This window comes from Globicephala melas, chromosome 2 (assembly GCF_963455315.2).
Source record: "Globicephala melas chromosome 2, mGloMel1.2, whole genome shotgun sequence".
NCBI lineage: Eukaryota > Metazoa > Chordata > Mammalia > Artiodactyla > Delphinidae > Globicephala > Globicephala melas.
In genome coordinates, this window is record NC_083315.2 from 112058819 (window position 1) to 112083948 (window position 25130).

The 25130-nt window shown below is 39.6% G+C and overlaps 1 protein-coding gene across 4 annotated transcripts in view; it reads left to right on the plus strand.

Annotated features, from left to right (window-relative positions):
* The window catches only part of AKAP6 (A-kinase anchoring protein 6), a 493560-nt gene extending 468993 nt beyond the window's left edge, over nt 1–24567 (plus strand). For 3 of the 4 annotated variants that reach the window (XM_060294724.1, XM_060294726.1, XM_060294725.1), the window contains 2 exons: nt 12639–16060; nt 21222–21360. In XM_060294724.1, coding sequence (XP_060150707.1) covers nt 12639–16019 — 3381 coding nt within the window. In that variant the 3' untranslated portion in view covers nt 16020–16060; nt 21222–21360. Of the gene's footprint in view, nt 1–12638; nt 16061–21221 lie in introns of all 4 variants that reach the window. The other variant, XM_060294728.1, reaches the window with a different exon arrangement.
* Nucleotides 24568–25130: the final 563 nt, after the last annotated feature.

Genomic DNA, 25130 nt, shown 5'->3' on the forward strand with positions numbered 1-25130 from the left:
ACATAAGGGATCTCTGTTTATCTAAGTGTTCCCCATTCTTCCTAATAACAGCAGTGATATCTGCCAGGAGAATGTCTTGCACGGAGTAGGCCTTTGAAAAACATTGTTGATTTGGTAGGAGGTGGAGGTCACCTGGCTTCATATTTTCCTGATTACTTGCCATTTATTAAGAAAAAAGTAGCCAAGCTTTCTGTAGTCAAAGTATGCCTCAGTCTGCACTGACTGCAAGCAAAGCAGAGATGTCACAAATGCTACCATGGTCGCGTGCTTGCAGTGGTAAATTGAGCAGGTCTGGCTCAGGTTATTAGCTCCACTGGCCATCAGTGTCTTGCCTCTCTGGACTATAAGCTCAGTATATTCTCTTAGTTGCCAGCTCAAGGGCCCATATCTGAAGAGTTCGGGGTTTGAAATTATTTTTGGTTATTTGTTACATTAAAAAAGGATTTTAAGGGATTAAGGTGACCCTAAGCCTCTAATATTCTTTTTTTATTTTTTAATTTACAAAATGAATTCACATTTTGAGATCATTTTTCCTCTAGAATGAAAATTTTTTTTAACATCTTTATTGGAGTATAATTGCTTTACATTGTTGTGTTAGTTGCTGTTGTATAACAAAGTGAAACTGCTATACGTATACATATATCCCCATATCCTCCTGCATCTCCCTCCCACCCTCCCTATCCCACCCCTCTAGGTAGACACAAAGCACTGAGCTGATCTCCCGGTGCTATGCAGCTGCTTCCCACTAGCTGTCTATTTTACATTTGGTAGTGTATATATGTCATTGCTACTCTCTCACTTCGTCCCAGCTTACCCTTCCCCCTCCCCGTGTCCTCAAGTCCATTCTCTATGTCTGCGTCTTGATTCCTGTCCTGCCCCTAGGTTCTTCAGAACCATTGTTGTTTTCTTTTTTTAGATTCATATATATGTGTTAGCATACAGTATTTGTTTTTCTCTTTCTGACTTACTTCACTCTGTATGACAGACTCTAGGTCCATCCACCTCACTACAAATAACTCAATTTCGTTTCTTTTTATGGCTGAGTAATATTCAATTGTATATATGTGCCACATCTTCTTTATCCATTCATCTGTCGATGGACACTTAGGTTGCTTCCATGTCCTGGCTATTATAAATAGAGCTGCGGTGAACATTGTGGTACATGACTCTTTTTGAATTATGGTTTTCTCAGGGTATATGCCCAGTAGTGGCATTGCTGGGTCATATGGTAGTTCTATTTTTAGTTTTTTGAGGAACCTCCTACTGTTCTCCATAGTGGGTGTATCAATTTACATTACCACCAACAGTGCAAGAGGGTTCCTTTTTCTCCACACCCTCTCCAGCATTTATTGTCTGTAGAATTTTTGATGATGGCCATTCTGACCAGTATGAGGTGATACCTCATTGTAGTTTTGATTTGCATCTCTCTAATGATTAGTGATGTTGAGCATCCTTTCATGTGTTTGTCAGTAATCTGTATATCTTCTTTGGAGACATGTCTTTTTAGGTCTTCTGCCTATTTTTGGATTGGAGTGTTTGCTTTTTTGGTATTGAGCTGCATGAGCTGCTTGTATATTATGGAGATTAATCCTTTATCAGTTGCTTCATTTGCAAATATTTTCTCCCATAGAATGAAATTTACATTTCTTTGATTTGGGTTACAGTTTGAATTAAGGTCCCAACATTTAAAACTCTCAAGAGCCTCCTTCATGACAGCCCAGGACCAGAGCTTCTATTCCAATGAAGACTGAGTTTTTAAATCTAATCAGAGCTCAGAATCATTACTATTTTCCCCTTGAGATCTCAAAAAAAAGAAAATCCCCCAGGGATTCTACATTTTTTTTAAATAAATTTATTTATTTCATTTATTTTTATTTTTGGCTGTATTGTGTCTTCATTGCTGTGCACGGGCTTTCTCTAGTTGCAGCGAGTGGGGCTACTCTTTGTTGCGGTGCACGGGCTTCTTATTGCAGTGGCTTCTCTTGCTGTGGAGCACAGGCTCTAGGTGCATGGGCTTCAGTGGTTGTGGCATGCGGGCTCAGTAGTTGTGGCTCATGGGCTCTAGAGCACAGGCTCAGTAGTTGTGGCGCACAGGCTTAGTTGCTCCGCGGCATGTGGGATCCTCCAGGACCAGGGAGGGCTCGAACCCGTGTTCCCCCACACCGGCAGGTGGACTCCCAACCACTGTGCCACCAGGGAAGCCCAGGGATTCTACATTTTTAACATGTCTAAGGACTCTAGGAGTCAGAAGTATAAAATCTCTTGGAAACTTACTTCAAATACATTTACTACCTTCTAGGAAAATTCATCCTGAAATTTCAAGCAAATTTTCTAGCCTAAAGTGTAACTTGTATATTTTCCAGTCATTTTTATGGAAGGAACAGTATAGCTCTAGGGAGCTATTCTAGCAGAGGTTTTTCAGTTCTCCTTAAGTCTAAAAGCAGTTGTCTTTAAAGGAGGCTATTAAAACAAAAATGTGAATCAAATCAAGTCAGATGTATAAACAAAGGTTAAGCCATTTAAGAAAACAAATCATAACTGACTTCCTTGTTAATCATGTTAGACATTGGGCCAATCAGATAATAAACTGGGAAAAGCAAGAAACAAGTTTGGTTGACTGGCACAAATAAGATGGAAAAGAGATTAAAATAATATGTACCATTTTTGGTCATTCCAACATTTTTCTTGTTTTTTTCTCTGAATGGTGAGTTGTAATCACACTATTAAAATTGAATGGAAACAAACAAAACGAATCCCATACCCCTATTTATCTGAGAGGAGCAAACCATTAAAAACAGCAGTAGCTGGGACTTCCCTGGTGGCATAGTGATTAAGAATCTGCCTGCCAATGCAGGGAACATGGGTTCGAGCCCTGGTCTGGGAAGATCCCACATGCTGCAGAACAACTAAGCCTGTGCACTACAGCTACTGAGCGTGCGCTCTAGAGCCTGTGAGCCACAACTACTGAGCCCGCACGCCACAGCTACTGAAGCCCGCCCGCTCAGAGCCCGTGCTCCACAACAAGAGAAGCCACCACAATGAGAAGAGTGCGCATTGCAACGAAGAGTAGCCCCCATTCGCTGCAAGTAGAGAAAGCCTGCGCGCAGCAACGAAGACCCAACACAGCCAAAAAAATAAATTAAATAAATAAATTTTTAAAAAGAAAACAGCAATAGCACAATGTTGGTTCTTAATGTGGACCTTTAGAGAGTGAAAAGACACAACAATTCTCTCAACTACTGGGTTGGCCAAAAAGTTCATTCGGGTTTTTCTGCAAAATGCTACAAAAAATCTGAACGAACTTTTTGACCAACCCAATGATATGTACTTCACAAAGGACACTGATCCTAGACGTGAGTGAACTTTGTCAGCTGATATTTGGCTTTGCAGGCAGACTTCAGCGTGTTGGCAAAGCTCTCTTTGTACATGTAACTACCTCAGAATCATGCCACAAATCTGTGTTCTTAAAATTCAGTCTGAAAGTTGGGAAACTAAGTCTATGTCAGTAAAACTTCACTTGTTTACAAGACTGTTCACCTCCTCTTTACTACAAATATGCTTTGTAGGTTTTAAAAAATTGTAGGTTTTATTAATGGGAGCTCCTTATCATAAAGGGAGGAACAAGAGTATACTTTTCGCTAAGGCAAAGGTGAGGCAAAAATTACATCCCAAGGCACAAAACTCAAATGTTATGTCAACTTTTGACAGTCAAAAGGCAAACACCAAACAGAATAATGACAGAAGAATTGGGCCAGATGTTATCATTAGGGGAAAAAATCATTTATGCAACTTGGCATGTGGGTCTGTTGTCATTCAAATAGTTTTACCATGTGGTAGAATGTAGAAAATGCCACCATTTTACTACGGTTGGGTTTTTTACAACTTTATTGAGTTTATTTTTCTTTTGTACTTCATTTTATTGGTTTCAGTTCTACACAGTACTGAAGAGGTCAGATAAAGAAATTCCTTTTATTTAAAAATCTCTTCCCAAGTTGTTGTTTTTTTAAATTCATTTTTAAATAATCCTAAATGTAGATACTTTCTTGCAACTCTGGGGAAATTTTTCTGGAAAACAGAAGAGTGACTAAAAACAGAAAAATAAGCCAATTTCCCTATTCAGTCTGTTCTGAATACAATAAAATTTCAATGTTTGCACATAAAGCAATATTTAAGATAAAATAATTTATTTTCCAGTGGAAGTAGATTATTTTTCTAGTTTTAATACTTTCAATGAAACATTCAGAGTTGGGTGGGAAAACAACTTTTTCCTACAGTGTATGCTTAACGAATAATGATTTATACAATAATTAATTTGTTGAAAAAATAGCTTGATGCAAGAAATTCATCTTTGCCACCTAGCTTTAATATACCAACACTGAGGTTACTACACCTAAGAGTTATTTAGACATTTTGACAGTAATTAAATTTATTTAATTTATTGGCACAAACATGTTGCCTTTTAGTCAAAATAGTACTGTGACACTGAAGTTACAGAAAGGGCAGAAAGAAGTGCTTATAATTTGTGTTTCCTTCTTCTATGGAATTCCTCCTTACAGCCTCACAATCACCCTGTTTATAGAACCTTAAATTTCTTGGCAACCTGTTCTTCACACAAAAAAAATCAAACTTAAAAAGTATTAAATAGGGGCTTCCCTGGTGGCGCAGTGGTTGAGAGTCCGCCTGCCAATGCAGGGGACACAGGTTCGTGCCCCGGTCCGGGAAGATCCCACATGCCGTGGAGTGGCGGGGCCTGTGAGCCATGGCTACTGAGCCTGCGCGTACGGAGCCTGTGCTCCGCAATGGGAGGGGCCGCAACAGTGAGAGGCCCGTGTACCGAAAAAAAAAAAAGAAGTATTAAATAGGATTTTTTTGTTTTCAAATGGATACAGAGTCAGGATGGGTTACTGTGTCTGAAGTTGAGGGAAGAGATGTTAGAACAACTGAAGAGTTTCCTGTACATTCTGTGGCCTCCACGGTTTCTCCACTTGTGCTCTCCTTCCACGATGGTGCTAGAAGGCAAGAAAGGCGGTGAATAGCACCTGGTAGGACCAGGCTCCCAATTTCAACCGTAGCTTTACTGTGGAACCTGGATTCCTTCAGGTTACTCTCAAGCACATCCTGTGCTCCTTTCCTCACCCACCAGCCTCTAGGACCTGCCCTTTCCAAGGCAACAAATGACTTTCTTCTTGCTAATTCACTGGCTTTCCCTCACCTCCCATTCATCTTATCTTCTCTGCTTCTATAACACTCTTAACCACCTGCTACTTTAAAAGGATTCTTCTCTCAATTCCCAGAATTTCATACCAGTCCTACTTGGATATTCTTCCTGTGTTTCTTTTGCTCGTTGCTCATCCTTCCCTTGAAGGTACCCACAAGGCTCTGTCCCATCTGCCTTTGCTTCTTACTCTTCCCTCTTCTTGCAGTGTCCCCCTCCTCCAACCCTTTCTCTGAATGCCTTTCTCCTCAATGTAGCCTATACCACCCTCAAAATAATAGACAATCAGGCCTCATGTGGCTAAACCTATGGTAGGAGAGTCTGTAGGGTGAAAAAAAGCCAAACAGAACTGTGGGACACACTATCATTTAACAGTCGGCTTGAGTGGATTTTACAAGGAGGCTTAGCATCAAGGTAATCAAAGGAGGAGAAAATATCAAGAAAAATGGAGTCAAATGCTGTGGAGGAATCAAGTAAAATAAGGGCAAAGGAGAATCAGTTGGACTGGGCTGTCAGAAGGTCACTGTTGACCCTGCCAGAGGGTTCAGCAAATGAGGGCTCTGGTAATCACACTCCTCTCTCCTCAAGAGACTGTTGCATCGAAATGAGTGAAGTTGAACTAAGAGAAGTATTATACACAGGATGGTCTTCAGCATTTCTGGGAATGATGGGCATGCATTCAGACCAAACAAAGAAGCCTGTAATAAAAAATTATCTTTATTGATAATATATGTACAGTGATGTAAATGAGTTCAGAAATATCTGTTGTAATATTTTTGTAAGCAAGTTCCTCAACAGAGCGATGATGTCCTTTTATGTTTGATGATCTTACAGGTTCAGAAACAGTAGGACTGAGAACTACATTTGCTTGGGTTTTTGGGGGTTTTTTGTTTTTTGGCTTTTTTTGAGGTGAAATTAACATAACATAAAATTAATCGTTTAAAGTGAGCAATTCAGTGGCATTTAGTACATTCACAATGTTACATAACCGTCACCTCTATCTAATTCCAAAACATTATCTAATTCCAAAACATTTTCATCTCCCCAAAAGGAAACCCTGCACCCATTAAGGAATCGCTCCCCATTCTCCCCTCCCACAAGTCTCTGGCAACCACCAATTTTTTTTTTTTTTTTTGTGGTACGCGGGCCTCTCACTGTTGTGGCCTCTCCCGTTGCGGAGCACAGGCTCCGGACGCGCAGGCTCAGCGGCCATGGCTCACGGGCCCAGCCGCTCCGCGGCATCTTCCCAGACCGGGGCACGAACCCGCGTCCCCTGCATCGGCAGGTGGACTCTCAACCACTGCGCCACCAGGGAAGCCCTAGCAACCACCAATTTCGATTCTGTCTCTATGAATTTACCTAGTCTAGCTATTTTACATAAATGGAATTATACAACATATGGCTTTTGGTGTCTGACTTCTTTCACCTAGCATAATGTTTTTGAGGCTGCTCGCTCTTATAACTGAGCAGTAGCACCAGTTATACAGTCAAAAATTCTCCATGTGGTTTTGTCATGGCAAAAAAACCGCAGAACCTTTCCCCAGAGTTCTTCAACAATTCATGAGACCACAGACAAGTCTTTCTTTGCTCATTAAATAATTTTTTGAGAACCTGCTCCCTGCCAGGCATGGTTTTAGTTGCCAGGGCACTAGTGGAGACAGGACAGAGGAGCCCCTGCCCTCATAAAGTTTATAGCTGGGAGGAAAACCCCTGATTCTCAACACTGAACTCTCTTTCGTCCCTGGCTCCTGTTGAAAACTAAGGCAATTTTTGCTATTGTAAAACTTACTTTAAAACAACATCTAATGGATTTTTCATTTTCAGCTAATTCAGAAATATCTCTGGAGCCAAGACTAGGAAATATGTCCATGTCAGTACTCATTTTAGTGAGATTTGTGAGATGGCTTTGGGTTTTACTTGTCTGTTTTGAGTTTCTGATCAGCTCTGTTATTGAAAAAGAGCATTCACTAGAACAGTTTTTGATCATTAGTGTGAGACAGAATTTCAAAGCTTTTTCTGAGCTGAGACAAGTTACTTTAACATTATTGTCAATCTGATAGATAGTGAGCAGGATTTGATTGCTCTAATGTGTCAGTTGTGATAGAATTTCACAGACAATAGACCTGCCTTTTGAAAATAAAGATTATTTTCAGGAAATAGAAAGTCCTTGTGCTATGGGCCCTGCTGAGGGCTGGACAGGCTTCTTTTCTCATCTGGCTTTTCCTAAGGGGTAAGCCCAGTGAGGACATGCAAAGACAAACCCACACCCCATTTGTAGTGCAATGGGAGTGAGTTAGGGGCCTAACTGGTGTTGATTTCATTGGATTCCATGCATGTGGTTGCACTAAAGAGCTTAGTCAACAAACCACCAGTCTTAATGCAAACCTTGATAAGGTTATTTAACAGTCAGCTGCACTATCTTCCTCTCTCTTTACAGGCAGTATATGCTGATAGCTGCAGTCCTTGTACCACTACTGTGTGTCAGGCCCTTCCCATAGGTCTTTACAGACATCTTATCATTTAAAGCTCCCAACAGTCTCTAAGACAGACACAATGTGCTCTGATTATCTTGAATAGATAAATGGTGGAACTGAGGCACACAGATGTTAAATAACTCGTCCAGGATCATACCACTAACCTGTGAAGGGGGGGATATCCAGGATTCAAACCCAGATCTGTTTGCCCCAAATCCCAAAATGGTTGATAAACAGTGAACATTTTTGCTTTTTATCCTATTTCTCTTTTCATCTATATTTTTTTCTTGCTAACTCTGAATCTGTTCTCTGCCCAACAAACGACAAAGTACTACAAACTCTGAATTCTCATAAAAGCTCTTTCTATTTATTAAGGACTAGCTCTTTCTTATGGTTGTTGATGTTGTTTTTAAAAAGTTTCTACCTCAGTCTAATTTAGGAAGATAATTATGCATCTAATGATCAGACACTTTGGTTTTTGCATTTGGAGGGGTGGGAAAATATTGCATCAAAAAAGCAGAATGAGTATATGAAGGGATGGAATATCCCCTCATTTAAATGGATTCCCCGACCCTGATCTATATATTATTTTCTCCCTGTTTCCATCGCCGCCTCAGGCTTCCCTGTGTTCTGCCTTTTGCCCTAGGGTAAATATGCTTATCTTTATTCAATTACGGTTAATGCTGTTTATGTTTTTGTTATTTTTATTTATTGTATGTTTCTGTTGTATTCTACTTTCCCACAGATAAATCTTTCCTCCCAGAGCTTTGCAAGTGGTGTTGCTTAATAAATTCCTAGATCTAGAATAAACAGGGGAACACAGATTGCAAGACCTCCTAATGGTTTTGGCCATTCTGAGTACCAGAAGTTTGACTGGAACATTCAGTTCATCCTAGTCTTTTCGAGATACTTTAGTTTTTCAAAAGTTACAACTTTTTAAAGGAAATTAAAGGAATTCAGAGGTAGCTATATCAGAACTCTGTTGGGTTTTTGTTTTATAGAATGTCAGGTTCCTTCGTCTCCACTCTTTAGTGTTTCTCATTGCTTATAAAAATCTACCATAACCTAAAATATTATGAAAATACTAGAAATGCAATCCTGGGATACCTAACTCAAAGTCATGCAAGTACAGAAGGAAATTAATTTAGATATGTATTACTTGCTGCAACTGGAATATTGGTTCTTTCATCATCATCATCATCATCATATTTCTCCAGCCACTTTTTAGTTACTTTCTCTGTATATATTACACTAATATAAATAACCTGCCTCCAAGAATAAAAAATAAAGTAACACCAATTAATTCCACTTGGTCTTGAGCAGATCTGTAAAGATGTGTGTGTGTGTATATGTGTGCATGTGCGTGTGCGTGTGTGTGTGTGTATGTGTGTGTTTGTAATTCTTTATATAGAGCCCTTGGTTTAGGCCAAAATTCTGCACCAGTGAAACAAGTTTGTAAATGAAAGGACTTGGCACAAATGAATTTAATTCAGAATTATCTCTGGAAAGCCAGACTCTCTATTGGAACCTCGTGTACTACTCACCATCCTTTTGGCTTCACAAATATTCTTAGATTTTTTTCTAAATCCATGCTTGATTTATCACTTTATCAAAGAAAGGAACACTTGTGACTTTTTAAAAAGTACCAGACAATTCCTCTAGAGAAAAAACAACAACAAAAAATGCTTAACTAGCTTGAGGATTATTGGCTATTTTGGGCTATCATCAAAGAGAGCATTTGACCAAATAATTTTACAGCCAGTTAACATTACTCTGTACATGTCTTTTTTTTTTTCAAAGACAACTTTTTTCTTATATAAATATTGTAATATCCTTCCTCTTGGAAACTTTTCCTATTTTTTGCCCCCAAGGTATGTTTTATGTTTGAAGTTAAATCTTGAAGAAATGGAGATTTTATTGAAAATATTGACAGAATTTAATTCACGACAGAAAAAAAGTGAGTGAGGGCAGAGTGAGTAGCACTTCTTTGATATGTAAAATTTAAAGTCTAAATTGAATGATTTTCTAATGGATCTTGTCAGATATTCCCCGCAGTTGACATAAAAATTTTTTGGAAGTTACAATAAATTTAAGAGATTTATAGGAAGAAAGAATTAAGAAGGGTAAAGGATGATATTACATACAAAAGTTTAAGCTTCTCCTATGGAAATTTTCCACTCTAACTACATTATTGAGCAAAAGATTTGTTCTTTTAGATGCTGCTGCAAGTTTTATACTTTTGTAGGCTTGCATTTGTAAAGCCATAAAGGCAGCATTTGGTCAGAAAATGACTGTCATGGAAGGCAAGTCCGAATTACAGGCATCACTTGGGCTAAGCTCCCAGCGCACATCCAGATGGCAAGGTTCCTGCAGCTAGTGTGAGCCCCCCGGTTTGGGACTCTCACAGAAAATCTGTGCTTCTAAATGTTAAAATCAACCAGAAAGTTACAGAGAGAACTCCTTTGAAAGACGAGTTCAATTATTTATTAGCATTCTCAGAGTACAGTGTCTCCAAGATAGTATTTGAAATGAATATACTATTTGATTAGACTGATTGATTGTTTCTACAGCTGAAGATTTTAACATTCATTAGCTGTACTAACTGGTCATTAGTACTTCCTTTATCAGCAAGCAAAGAATAAACAGAAATTCTAATAAAAATTCATCACGGTGAACATACTCCATACCTAAGCGGGCGTGATGATGGCCAGTGTACTAGATTAACTGCTGTAACGTTGGCAGGGAAGATTCTATTATAACATTTAAGAATATCCCTTAATTAATGTTTACTTTGTATCTGGACTCTTTTAAACTTAAGTAAGCTATACAGATAATCTCTTACATAACCAGTATAATAAAGTGCTAATGGTTATTTTATACTTAATGTGTTTGTGTGGTATCCTTCAACTATTAGTTTCAGGAAGGACTGAGGACTTCTTAGGAAAGTTCTGTGAATGTGCTGCTGGTAAAGCCTTTTTCCCACTCCTGAGGAAGAAAAGCATCATGGCCTGTTTTTCAACCAGACTGTTAAAATAATTCTGAATTGTAACGCAAATATGCTCACCTGTTAATACTGTGGGACACCTCTCTCTACCTACCATGTCATGAAACTCTTGTGGTTTTTATAATTTTTAAAAAATTTATTTATTTTATTTATTTATTTTTGGCTGCGTTGGGTCTTTGTTGCTGTGCGCAGGCTTCCTCTAGTTGTGGTGAGTGGGGGCTACCCTTCGTTGTGGTGCGCGGGCTTCAGTAGTTGTGGCACACGGGCTCAGTAGTTGTGGCTCGCGGGCTCTAGAGCACAGGCTCAGTAGTTGTGGCACACGGGCTTAGTTGCTCCGCAGCATGTGGGATCTTCCCGGACCAGGGCTCAAACCCGTGTTCCCCACACCGGCAGGCAGATTCTCAACCACTGAGCCACGAGGGAAGCCCTCCCTTGTGATTTTAAGAGCAAATTGAAAGGAATGATGAGAAGGATTCTCCCTTCATGAATTAAGGCCACTCTAGAGCAATTCTCCGTATGCACTGAGAATTACAGCTGCTTTATACTGACTGCTTCCTCAGCCCTTCACAAGCGTTAGCCCATTTAGTACTCAGAATTATCTCCAAAGATAGATAATGCTCACCCCCTTGAAAAAGTGACATGAGGAGACTGCTGCTTGGAAATGTTGAGCAACTTGCCCGAGGCCATGCAGCTGGTTAGCAGCAGGTCAGCACTTCAGCCGCTCTGCATCGTTCTAGAATCCTGTTCATCCACCTGGTTACCCTGCATAAGTATAAGCTGAACCGCAGGGTTCTGTTTGAGTTTCTGTTTGTAGGTGAGCCTGTCAGGGCCTGCAGTACCTATATCACCTCTCTTGGCTCTAGCATGAATCCAGACAGCTGGCCAGCAAGTGAGGATGGTGGAGGAATACAGAGTCCAGGAGCCCATTCAGCTTCTATGTCCCAGAATGTGTCAAGCTCCACCAAGCAGGGTTAAAATCAAGAAGTCCAAGGAAAGATCAAGGTCCCATCTGTGCAGGCAGAGAGCAGCATAAGAGAATCTGGGCTACTTCATCCTTGGAGTCAGGAAGTCCTCAGATAGTTGCTATTGTAGGGCTGCAGGTGGGCTGGAGCGGGAGGTTAGTGCTTGTTAGAAATAAGGAGGCAATAGTGAGAGAAGTTAACAAGGCTCAAAGTGGAATCTCTGTCATAGAGAGGGACTGCGGAAGAGAGGGACTGAGAGAACTGTGATTAAGAAGCTGCCCTGCAGCAGTGGGGCCCGAGACGCAAGGTCCAGAAAGATGTAGGTACGGAAACCAGTCGGAGGTTGCTCATCTTGGGTCTGATTGGGAACAGAGCCAAATTCTGAAGAAGAAGAATGCTGAAAGGGAATACAGTGGAAAAGATAGACACGTGAGAGCCTCTGGCCTGTGAATGGCTCTACAGGTAGATACAACTCTATTCTCTTTTCCCAGGCAGAAGCTGCTTCAAGTGGAGAATCCAGGAATAGAAGCAGGAGGGGGTTCACCATATGTGGCTGCAGATAGTACTCCATTATGAACTCCAGAACTGAGATAATATCAGAGTGAATATTCCCTAAAAGATGTCATAAGCTATACTCTTTTTACCTTTATTTACCTGACAGTTTTATCTTCACCCAATCCAAGGTTAAAAATGATAGAAGAATCAATGGGAAATGGCTAATTCCATATATTACAATTTGACTGTAATAATCTTACATTTTAATCTGTGCTATTGCCCTCAGTGAAAAATTACTATTGATAGAAAAGCATTTTTCAATAATTTTGGATGTTATTCCAGAAAGGAGTAGAGCTGATAATTATGCTATCTTTCAAATTCATGCTTGGGGCAAATTTCTTTCCTGACTCTTCCAAGGGGTTTTGAATGGATAAAATGTTCATGCTTGTGTTCCCTAATTGTTCTTTTTTTTCACTTCTCCTACACAGGAGACTTTGAATGTGATTGATCCTGGCTTGATGGACCTAAATGGGACAAGTGAGGATGCCCTGGAATGGGATGAAACTGACATAAGTAACAAGTTAATTAGTTTGAATGAAGAATCGAATGACCTTGATCAAGAATCCCAACCTGTCTTGCCTTCCTTAAAGCTTGAAGAGACAGGTAGTGGGTACCCTGGTTATGAAGAAGAGGCAGGTGACCACGGGGCATCTCAGTGTGCATCGAGTATCACTGCCCCGTCCAGTCCACACATTTACCAAGTATACAGCCTCCACAATGTTGAGCTCTATGAAGACAACCACATCCCATTCCTGAAAAACAGTCCGACCTTCACTAGCATGACACAGTCTAGCGTTTTAACTAAGAGTCTCAGTAAAGACTCTTCATTTTCATCTGCCAAATCTTTGCCGGATCTTCTAGGGGCTTCCAATTCGGTGAAGCCCTGCCCGTGCCACGGAGGAGACATGAGTCAGAATTCAGGCAGTGAGAGTGGAATTGTCAGTGAAGGAGACACTGAAACCACTACCAACTCTGAAATGTGCTTGCACAATGTGGTGGATGGGTCCCCAAGTAACCCTGAAACTGAACATCTGGACCCACAAATGGGAGATGCAGTTAACGTGTTAAAGCAAAAGTTTAAAGATGAGGAGGAACAAATTAAGCTTCCAAATAGCTCTCAGTTATCCATTTCACCAGTCGGTTGTGTAAATGGAAAAGTTGGAGATTTAAACACTGTTACCAAACATACCCCTGATTGTTTGGGAGAAGAATTACAAGGAAAACATGATGTGTTTACATTTTATGATTACTCATACCTCCAAGGCTCAAAACTCAAATTACCAATGATAATGAAACAGTCACAAAGTGAAAAAGCACATGTGGAGGATCCCCTGCTTCATGGTTTTTATTTTGATAAAAAATCCTGCAAATCTAAACATCAGGCTACAGAGTTACAACCAGATGCACCTCCCCATGAAAGGATTTTGGCAAGTGCATCTCATGAAATGGATCGCAATTCATATAAAAGTGGTGATGTAGAGAAGACCTTCAGTGGCATGCAGAATGCCAAACAGCTCTCCCTTTTATCTCATAGTTCCTCTATTGAGTCTCTTTCTCCAGGGGGTGATTTATTCGCATTGGGCATCTTTAAAAATGGCAGTGACAGCCTTCAGCGAAGCACTTCTTTAGAAAGTTGGTTGACATCCTATAAAAGCAATGAAGATCTTTTTAGCTGTCACAGCTCTGGGGACATAAGCGTGAGCAGTGGCTCAGTTGGTGAACTGAGTAAAAGAACATTAGATCTCCTGAATCGTTTGGAGAATATCCAGAGCCCTTCGGAGCAAAAGATAAAGCGAAGTGTTTCCGATATCACTCTTCAAAGCTGCTCCCAAAAGATGTCTTTTCCTGGCCAACTGTCATTGGACATAGCATCTTCTATCAATGAAGACTCGCCAGCATCTCTTACAGAACTTAGCAGCAGTGATGAGCTCTCTCTTTGCTCAGAGGATATTGTGTTACACAAGAACAAGATCCCGGAATCAAATGCATCATTCAGGAAGCGCCTGCCTCGTTCAGTGGCCGATGAAAGTGATGTCAATGTCAGCATGATCGTGAATGTCTCTTGCACCTCTGCCTGCACTGATGATGAAGACGACAGTGACCTCCTCTCCAGCTCGACGCTCACCTTGACAGAAGAAGAACTGTGCATCAAAGATGAGGATGACGACTCCAGTATTGCAACAGATGATGAAATTTATGAAGAGTGCAACTTGATGTCAGGGCTGGACTATATAAAGAATGAGCTGCAGACCTGGATTAGACCGAAGTTTTCCTTGACAAGAGATAAGAGAAGGTGTAATCTCAGTGATGAAATAAAGGGCAGTAAGGATGTAAGTAGTAGTGAGATGAACAATTCCTCTGACACCCTGAACATTGAGGCCCTTCTAAATGGCTCCATAAAACATCTCTCCGAAAATAATGGAAATAGTAAGAATTTACCCCACACCTGTGAGTTAGGGACAAAGGGTGAAAATAAGAAAAATATTTTCGAAGTTAATAAAGATCCATATGTGGCAGACATGGAAAATGGCAATATTGAAACTATTCCAGAAAGGCAGAAGGACAAACTGAATGAGATTTCAAAGGAATCAGAAAATCTTGGTTCAACCGGGAAAAGGATTTCAGAGAGTGAGCAGTGTAAGTGCAGAGCACTTATGGATAGCTCAGATGATTCAAATATTGCTGGAAAGGAATTTGTTCCCCAGATGGTTAGACATGTTCCAAAGAAATGTCAAAATCACCACCATTTTGAAAATCAAAGTGCTGCTTCTACTCCCACTGAGAAGTCTTGTCCAGAACTGCCTTCAGAAACCAGTGTTATCAATAGACAGGACTCTGAGGTACTGAAATCTTCATCTAATGATGCACCAGATATGGCTGGAAAATCTGCTCGTTGCTGCCTAGCACTTGAACAAAGCGAAACAGAGGAAACCGTTTCTATCAGTGACAACGTTTCCTGTTGCAACTGTGACCCAGATGTTTTCCATCAGAAAGATGCCGAAGATTGTTCCGTACACGACTTTGTTAAGGAAATCATTGACATGGCTTCAACAGCCCTAAAATGTAAATCTCAACCTGAAAATGAGGCAGCTGCTCCTACTTCATTAACTCAAATCAAGGAGAAGGTGTTGGAACATTCCCACCGGCCCATCCAGCTGAGAAAGGGGGACTTTTATTCATACTTATCTCTCTCATCTCATGACAGTGATTGCGGGGAGGTCACCAATTACATAGAAGAGAAGAGCAACACTCCACTGCCACCGGACATGACTGACTCTGGCTCAGAAGACAAGGAAGACACCGAATGCTTCTTCGAGGCCTGTGTTGAGGAGGACCCTTCTGAATACCAGTCCTGTTTCTCCAGCGCTCTTCCAAATGAACCTGCAGTTCCCAGTGAAGCTCCAGTGCCACTGCAAGCAGCAGCAGGCTCTTCCAAGTTCAGTGATACTTCTCTCCTCGTCGATGATGCAGACGTGATGGCTCTTTCAGGTCCTCCCCCTCCAAAAAGAGGTGATGTAGGAAAGGAAGTGGATGGTTTACCCCAAGCTTCTAATGTCTATGGAGAAAGCTCAGAGTTAACTACTCCTTCAAGGCTGAGCGGTGAAAAGGAGAGTTCAGAAAACTCAGGTGAGTCTGGAAGGCCAGAAGAACATGATGCTTCTTCAGCCCAATCTAGAGTTCCCGGATTCTCCTCGAAGGCAAAGCAGCCAAAAGACACGGCTGCATTGCATCCCAACCCCAAAACTTTAACCTGTGAAGAAAATCTTCTGAACCTTCATGAAGAACGACATAGAAATATGCATAGGTAGAATGTAACCCTCTCCAAGCATGAAAATCATCTCATTGAAAGGTGCGTATAGTCCTCATGTTTTTTTTATATATATATATGATATATTTTAACATATATTTAATATATACATACTTAAAATATGAATTTTAGTCAACAAAGCTATGATAGGAGAAAAGACTAGTCAGGATAGCTGTTCTTGGCAGATATTTACCTGAATAAGACATTTAGATGAAAGAAATACTCCCAACAATGCAAGTAACTATGAAGCAAAAGGGGAGAGAACAGTCACAGTTGACATTTTTAGCAACATTACCTTCATTACATCATTATGGCAAGAAGAATAAAAAATTTGAGGAAGTAGTCAAATAATGTAGGGCCTCAAATTCTTCCATTAAGGGAGGAAAAAAGGTTCTGAAAATTGCAATTATACCCTCTGATCAGAATGCATGCACGGTGACAGTGCTCCCCGCTTCAGCTTCTGTGCACAGAGATGCCCGCTTCCTTCAGTGCCTGGAGATGAACAATGATTAGGTTAAAGGCTGCATCTCCTGATCTGAGCCTTCCTTTTACGCTTCTGTCTAATGTAACTATCATCACATTTGCTTCCCCGGTGGAAGGCTGTGCTGTCACAGCTCCTAATCATGACCAAGTCTGAGGATTCAAATAGGAGGGGAAAGTTGATGTTAAAGAAGAGGCTTTTATTTATCCACACAGAGACTGAGAACAGGCTCAGAAAGCAAATGCAGAGAGAATACGTGACAAGTTAATGGTGTTTTGATAAGAACAGAATTTTTGAATTTTGCCTGAAGGTGACAGGCTGATTTCCATCCAATTTTTTTGAGAAAGTCATTCTACTCTTCATGTTTAATAAGACAGCTATTGATTGATAATTCTGATATGATGATACAGCTCTAAAAGTGACACAAAAATTCTGTTATTTCCCGTTTCTAAGCCCCAATGATGAATATACTTTCTCAATCAAGTTTAAAGAAGAAAATTTCAGTTTTTGAATGTGAGAGTTGTATTTCACCGAAGTGTGAGGTACTGAATGCCGTCTCCACCCGTACTCCAGAAGCTTAATGCAGTAACCTAAACTCGTGCTATAGGAAATGAATTACAGAAGCAATCTACCCTAATTTGTTAACTTATTCAAATAACAGTTATTACACTTAACTATGCTAAAGATTATCTTTTTTGTGGCAGATTGTTTATTTTTTGATGAGCCTAATTACTGATTTTCTAAAAGTAATTTACATTTATTACAAATACATCTTTTAAAATGTGACAGATAAATGTTGTTCCCATAATGTATTATGAAAAAAGTTACTATTTAAAAACACATTATTTAATTTGAAAGATGAATGGCAAACATCATTACTTTTTTTCCTGCAACACCTGTGCCCTCAGCTCATTAAAATGTGTGATTCTGTGTAGAGCTGCTAGAAATGGGGAGTGAGGGGGGGAATCTATACCATATATATACCCTAAAAATAAACTCAGTATGCAAAATTGAAGAAAAGCATCCTACTTACTAATATAGCTCAACTAATCTTCTGTGTTTCAGACTCTATTTACAATTGGTTGCAAGGGAGAACAAAAGTAGGAGAGAGAGAAATGTATTTTCTGTGAAACATGTCCACCCTATAACCACATTCTCTATCAGTATGCTGTAAAACTGACCATTAAGGAAGAACAACTGCGATTCCATAAGCTGCTTCAAAACAAGTTCTATGAGAACCAATTGTACCGCCGGCTCTGCTAACCTCCGCAAAAGGGCCGGTAGAGCCTGGCTGATTTCTGTTTTCTGAAAGGGTATCAAGGCTTGAAAGCAACACCACTCTGAGCACGACATCATGTGACTGTGACCCTCAAGTCACCAGTCATGCTGAGATCTGGTCTCAAGAAGCTCTGGCCCTGGAGAAGCCTATGGGGTGCACTCCTCCCTTTTTGATGCTCCGGGGATTTCTTCTCTCTCCTACACAGATATAGAATTGGAATGAAATGTAATGACTCACAGCTCCATCTTTAGACCCAGGGATGGGAATATGCTGATGGATCTGTGTAATCCTCACGTTTTACAGGCATGCACAGTGTAAAACTACAAGCCAGCCCACTTTCCATTTAGCAATATTTTGTGGGACCCTGTGGTTCGATGCCTGGCTGATCTCAGGCAATAGGAGAAGCAGCCTGATTTTACTTCTGCAGAACTCACATCGCCACCCAGTGACTTGTTATCAGCCTAAGGCCATTTAGGTAGCCATATTTACTGGGCCTATTCAGTTTTTCCAGTATCATGTAGACAAACGTCTGGATGCCTAAACTTTTCACCAGTCATTAACACTGGGCACCTGGTGTAAATATTTACATATTGTTAAAATACTACCAACCAGGACAAGTTATTTTATCTCAAAATGCTGACATGCCTTCTGTGTTAAATGTCAGGAATACATAGTAAAATTATTTGGTAAATAAGAGGTTTCATGTCTATAAAAGCTTAACTGTTGTCATTGTTCTTCCTATAAGAAAAAGCTCTACTTTTTTAAGCCATTTGAAAACCATCAGTTGGGGTGCTCTTTTTATCAGGAAAATAAAGTTCACCAAATTCAGTTTGCTTTTTTCCCCAGAAATAAGTTCTCAGATGATGAAATTATTGTAATGCCTTCTAGAAGAGCTATAACTTAAAATAGCAGTTCCAGTCTGCAACAGTAACAAACTTTTTTTTTCAAAATTTTTGGAACACGTTTTTCATTTACTGTGTTCTAATCAAAAACCCACTGAAACTGAGAAACTTTAACACGATCTAACACAGTATGCATTTGCACTGATTTCCGGGTACACTGCTGTGCTTTTCACTATTTTCATATATGTGTCATGTTTCTACAAAAATAGAGAGGTCAGTTACAGCAAATCACATCAAAGGAAAGGTAACTGGATACATCCAGATATTTCTGCCTAATTTTGAGGAAGCATATAATGTTTTTCTGGGGAGCCTCCTAGGACCTGCCTAAGAGGGGTACTTTGCACTAATCTTTTTGCTGTATTCTGATAGTTATTTCTTCATAATCCTCATCATAAGCCTCTGATCTTTGGTGAATGATTTAACCGTAAACTTCAGGCTGGATAAATCCTGTGGTACAAAAATTGAACTCATTACATTCAGCCAGTGTATACACTTCTTTTCCTTTCGGTTTGCTCTGCTCTTCGGGCTTGTTTTAGTGTGTGGGGGTACTGTATTTACTTAGGATGTATATATTTCCTTCAGAACTTTTTAGCTCTATTGCCTTTCCTACTTTATTGGTCTGCAAAGAGCTGGCCTATAGATTTTAGATTTTAGGCAATCACTTGTATTCGTACATGCTCAAGTATACACATACACAGTAAAAAGTGCTGCCGCTCAGTTTTTACAAACTGGGAAAGCTGTAAAAGCAAACGTTTCTCATGTACACAACACATTCTTATTCTATTAATTGGATTGACATTAAGTGTTTAACGTGACCCAAAGCTGACCAAGCAAGTTTAAGAAACTACTCTTGGTGATAGAGTATTAATTTTTCACTAAACAACATAGGTGTAATCTTAGCATATTTTCCTTTAAAATCACTTTAATAAATCAAGGTCTTGGTGGATGTGAAGTGTTTTCTGATTATCTAGCACTTCTGAATAATGAGCCCTGCCATGCCAAATAACAAAGATTTTATTGGGCATCACCCATCTCTCTCTCACACACACACACACACACACACGGGCACACACACACGAGGGCACACACACACACACACGGGCACACACACACGCGGGCACACACACACGGGCACACGCGCGCGCACACACACACGGACACACACACACACACACACACACACACACACACCCCAGATCTTTGTCTCAACCACACACACACGCGGGCACACACACACACACGGGCACGCACACATGCACGCGCACACACACACACACACACACAGCCCAGATCTTTGTCTCAACCAGTTTGTCCTGCCCCTTTCCACGTGGGCCAAGTTGAAAGTCTTGATTATGCAGAGGAATTTAAATACCATCATTTAGTGAGACCGTATTTGCCTCACCTAAGGATTCCCTACTCAGTGGCCAGATTTCAAATGAGTCGTGTCCTCAGCATTTGAACAATGCACCATGCTTTCTTGAGTTACTGCGTTATTTTACTGTACCAAATTTCGTCCCATCTGTTCCTGTCTGTCTCTCCCTGTTTTTGATAATTTGCCTTCTCTCCCCAACATCCTGTGGCTTCAGCCACACCACATTTGCTCAAGTTTTTCTGGCTCTTAAACAGGTTGCAAGGTTATAGAGAAAGAGAGAGCAAGACAGAAAGAATGAGAACATTTACTTCTAGAAGGACAGTAAAGCAACCTGACATCAGACATCAGACTTCAGAACTCAGTTTAAACCCATACAAGCAAAAGCCTTGCTATATTTGAGAGCTGGTCAGAGGACCTAACGTAATTGTACCCTGCATTGCCTAAACCTGGAATTTAATTGTTCCTCACACTCGACAGGTTGCTTTTAGCTACTCAGAAATATGAAGAACCAATTGAGTTTGTAACAAATTTGTATCTGAGCCATCAGATGTACAGAAATAATTGGATCATTCTCATTTGCACAATGCTGTCCGTGCTTTAAATGAAATGCATTCCTATTTGAGCTAGAAGCCCCAGTTGTATCCTTTTATAGACAAGGGACTGAAGCATTTGGGATTATCACAGTTATGATTATTTCCCCATTATAAAATAATGGAATTGTTCAGTTCCACTGTCACACATATAGTGATTGAAGGAAAGGTTAAACCCGAGAGTCAAGGCTCCCAGTTTGTGAATCACTGTTGATACTTTTCTGCATCACTTGGCGTTGGCAGCCTCACATTTTCATATTGATTTGAGGCTTCTTGAGTGTTCAAAACTGAGTTCACAAGCAAAAGAGTAGGTGAGATCCAGAGAAAAGATCAAACTTGATGATTTTTCTTTTCTTTAAAACCATGTCTTTTTAAAATATATATATTTTTTCACATTGATTCTGAAGCATTTGGGCTATCAAAATCACTAAAATCACTATATTTTATGTATCCTTTTATTTCAGAACATTAGCAAGTAGTTCTAAATGGCAGCCTTCATTGTTCTTCAAAGGGGCTCAGTTTTGCAAATGAAACAGACACTTCTGAAATCTTTTCTTGTCACTTTTGTGTTTCTTGTAGGTAAGCCTGGCTGCAACTCAGGGGTGGCCTCATATTTCCGCCCTGGGCTGGTCTGTGGTTCCATCGCGTCACTGCCATTTGTTACACTGACCTCTCCCAAGATGAATCTTTCTTCCGAATGCGGTTGTCCACATGAGCCTTGTGATCTGGATGTGTGCACTGGTTCTCTTTAGGTGGTTGTCTTTGAAGTTCAGCAAAGCTGCTTGTTCTCCCATGGATTCCTGTCCCAAGCTACCTCTACCGACCCCACCTCTCCAGAGAGACTTTTCAGTTTGCCTTCTCCCCTCCCCATCTACTCTCTAAAATTCTGGAGTTCACCAAATTGATGGTCCATTAAATTCACCTGTCTGGAATGCCCCACCCCCACCCCCCCGCTGGTACTTGACCAATTTCACGTTTCAGTCTGGATTTTTTTATGCTATGATGCCTATGTTCATGGAAAGAGGTTTACGTAAAAGGCCAACATTTGATTTGATTGCAGCATAGGGAAGAAACACTGGCCCTTCTTTCAAAATTAAGCAACTTTTAAAAGCGCCATTTTATTTATTTCCTTTTAAAAATAATAATCTATGCAGCACTTCAGGAAACAACTATATGGTGTTGTATATTATAAACTGGTGACATTCTACTATTAAATTATGTACAACATTTTTGTTTTTTATGCTTCTTGAGGTGGCAATGAGAAAAAAGTTTTTTAAAAAAGTGTGCCTTGCTGTATTTCTTATACCATTTATTAAAAAGCTGCTTTCACGGTAAAATTATGTTGGTTTGAAAGGAGGAAATAGCAAGGTTAAGATGTGTGAATAATTTCTGTATATATGTATAACCAAGTACAAACACTGATGTATAATGACAGTATAAAATGCTTTCATTTTTGTGATGTCTAGTGATGTGGAAAATATAAGCCTTAAATCCATTAGATTGCATGGTAATTAAAATTGGCATAATAAACATAGTTTATTGGGGGAAAAGGAAAATTAGTGATCTCTTCTACCTGTGTTCTTTACCAAATTATTGCATCTGGTTCTGGAAAAATGTGACATGTAGCAGCTTCCAAAATATCCATATTGTATAAGAGACTTAAAATTACTTAAACTACACATGATGCTGTCACAATTTCCAAAATCTTTCTGGTAACTATAAAGATCTTGGAACGCAAATGATTAAATGCCAGTTCCCCTAAACCAATAAAAATTTATCCTAGATATTTTATTTCTACTTATCATTAATGGTTTAGTGTTGGGTTTCAGGATACCTAGTATATCTTGTATTTATTTTATATAATTATTTTGAATGGGTTTGATGGAAAGATGGTAGAGAAGTATAAAAAAGTTGATTATTTTTTGATTTAGACTATAAATTTCAGGTGTATTTATTTTGTGTAAAAGAAATTAGCTAAGAAATATTCCATTTAGTCTTTATTGCTCTTGTTAAATGTAGTTTTGAATTTATATCCTAATACCTACTAAAGTGCCTGACACACAGTAGGTACTGAATAAAAACTTGCTGAATTGAAGTATTGAATTAGGTAATATGGATGACATTTATCTATTCATTTTGAGAAACCTACACTAAAACACTTATAAACAATTAGAAAAATGATGAAATGCAATATAAAACCATACAATATATAATCAGTTTATATCAAATTTCAAAAAGAAACAATGTAGATTCAGATAGTCACAGTAATGACAATCATTCATTCAACTGATAATTCATTAACATCTTCTACCTGCAAGGCATTGTTCTAGATGCAGGGGATGCAATGATGAACAAACAAAAGCCCTGCCCTCAGGAGGCTTACCTACATTATGGACGAGGTGAACACACAGTGAGATTCAGTAGTTGTCCTGTACATGAGGAAGAGAAGAAAGCAGTGAAAGAGGCACAAAGACAGAAACAGCAATGAAGGACAAGGAGGAAAAAAAGGGTTAAAAGAGAGCTGGAAGTTTGACAGTAGAAAATAGTGCAGCTTTATTGCAGGGATAGTAGGAGAAACAGTAAATTGTGAGACTTAATGAAAGGTCTTTTAAAATGTTAGGTTGGAGCTTTTGTACGTAATATGCTAAGTAGTAAGGAAACTTTGTATCGTCTTTGTTTTGCACCTGATTTTACTTATTATTAGAACTTTATTAGTACCACACCAAGAACATTTAAAAAATAATAGCCTATAGTTCTGCCACTTAATAACTATTTGTATTGTTATGCCTCTTCTAATCTTTTCCATACATATTTCTAAATTGATGAATCATTCTAGGCTTTTTAATGGGTAGCAATTTGTTCAAAAGGGGTTTTAGGCAGACATCTAGCTGCAGTATTCAACACAGGGGAAAGAGATTAGAGGTAAATGCCTCGTTAGGGGGCAGCTGTAGAAAATAAGCTAGGCTCGAGATTATCACAGAGTACACAGGGTTAGCAGCCAGACCACAGAGAAGGAACAAATCCTGGAGTCTCTGAAATACCTAAGAGCATTCTGGAGCTCCGTTGAGGTACGGTATTACTTTATATACTGAGACAACCTAAATTTTCCTTGCATAGTAATTAACAATGCCAAGTTTAAGTCTATTGGTAAAACATTTGAAGAGCAAACTGACCGAGATGTTCTATTTACCTGTTGTGTGCTCATTGAAGACTTTGAGGTATTGAAAATATGTGTTTTTTAATTATCTGCTTAGTATTAACACCAAATTTGTAGCATGACTTTCCGGTTTATTGAACAGTGCTTTTTCAGGCTGGAAGTGATGGAATAGCCTCACTCCTTCACTCTAGGTAGGCACGACACCCCTGCCCCCCACCAGGCAGCCTTGAAAACGGTCGCACCAACTCTGCCTACACACTTTCAGTGACAGTGGTTCATTGTCTGTCAAGGCAAGCTGTCCCGCCGTTGGATGCGTCTCTTTGTTAGAAAGTTATTTCTTAGGTTGCTAAAATCTGCATAGTTCTGCTTTCCCCTCGCCTTTAGTTTTGCTCAGTGGTCCTAGTTCTGTCCTGATGAGCCGCTCAGAGTATTTCTGCTCCTTTCTCCTGGCCACCCTGAAGAGAGAGACCAGTTAGTCATCCTCTCCCAGCTGCTGTGATTTCTGTTCTTCGGTTCCCTCCACCACCCTTCATTTGTCATGATTTTCAGATCCATTTAAACCTGACTGAATGTTAAGAGGCAGTATCCTTGAAACTGAGGAACTGTCTTGCCCATCATACATGTAGAAAAATATCCGAACATTTAAGTGGTAAGTTTTCTCTCAGAATATATCCAAGATATATGTTTATTCTATTATTGTAAATTTCAATAAATAAATAAATAAGTAAATAAATAAGAATTCATTACTTCCTTCAGTGGCCCAGTCCAGTGCCGGAGTCATGTTGAATCCTTTCCTTACGTCAAATCTGAACCTAACCTGTTTCCATATAAAGCAGGGTCCCCCCCACTCCATTTATTCATCCAGTCATTCAACAACATTCATTCATTGACTGGCTACGTGTGTGAGGCAATGTGTTTGGCATTAGAGGTACAAAGGCAACTAGAACACTGTTTCTGTCTACAAAGGGTTTACAGTTTTTTTGTGAAAGTACCTTTCATGTCCTTGAATAGGGTAATTTCTCCAAATTAAAAGAGGACTCATTTATTTTGTTTCCTATCTTGTTTCCCTACATTTTCAAAAATCTAGTGAGCAAACAATATGCAGAATTACCTGGATTTGACTACTAGAAGTGGTTTTTGTATTTGTAAGTTTTAATTGCAGAAAAAATATATTTCAGATTTCTGGTCACTGAATAAATATGCATCTTATGCAACAACAGAACAATCTAATTTCAGGGCTTTTGAGAAGCTTAGTTTAATAACTTTGTTGTGTTTGATTAGCCCAACTCAGGTTTTACCAATGCTGTAATTTTCCTGGGAACAAATTAGAT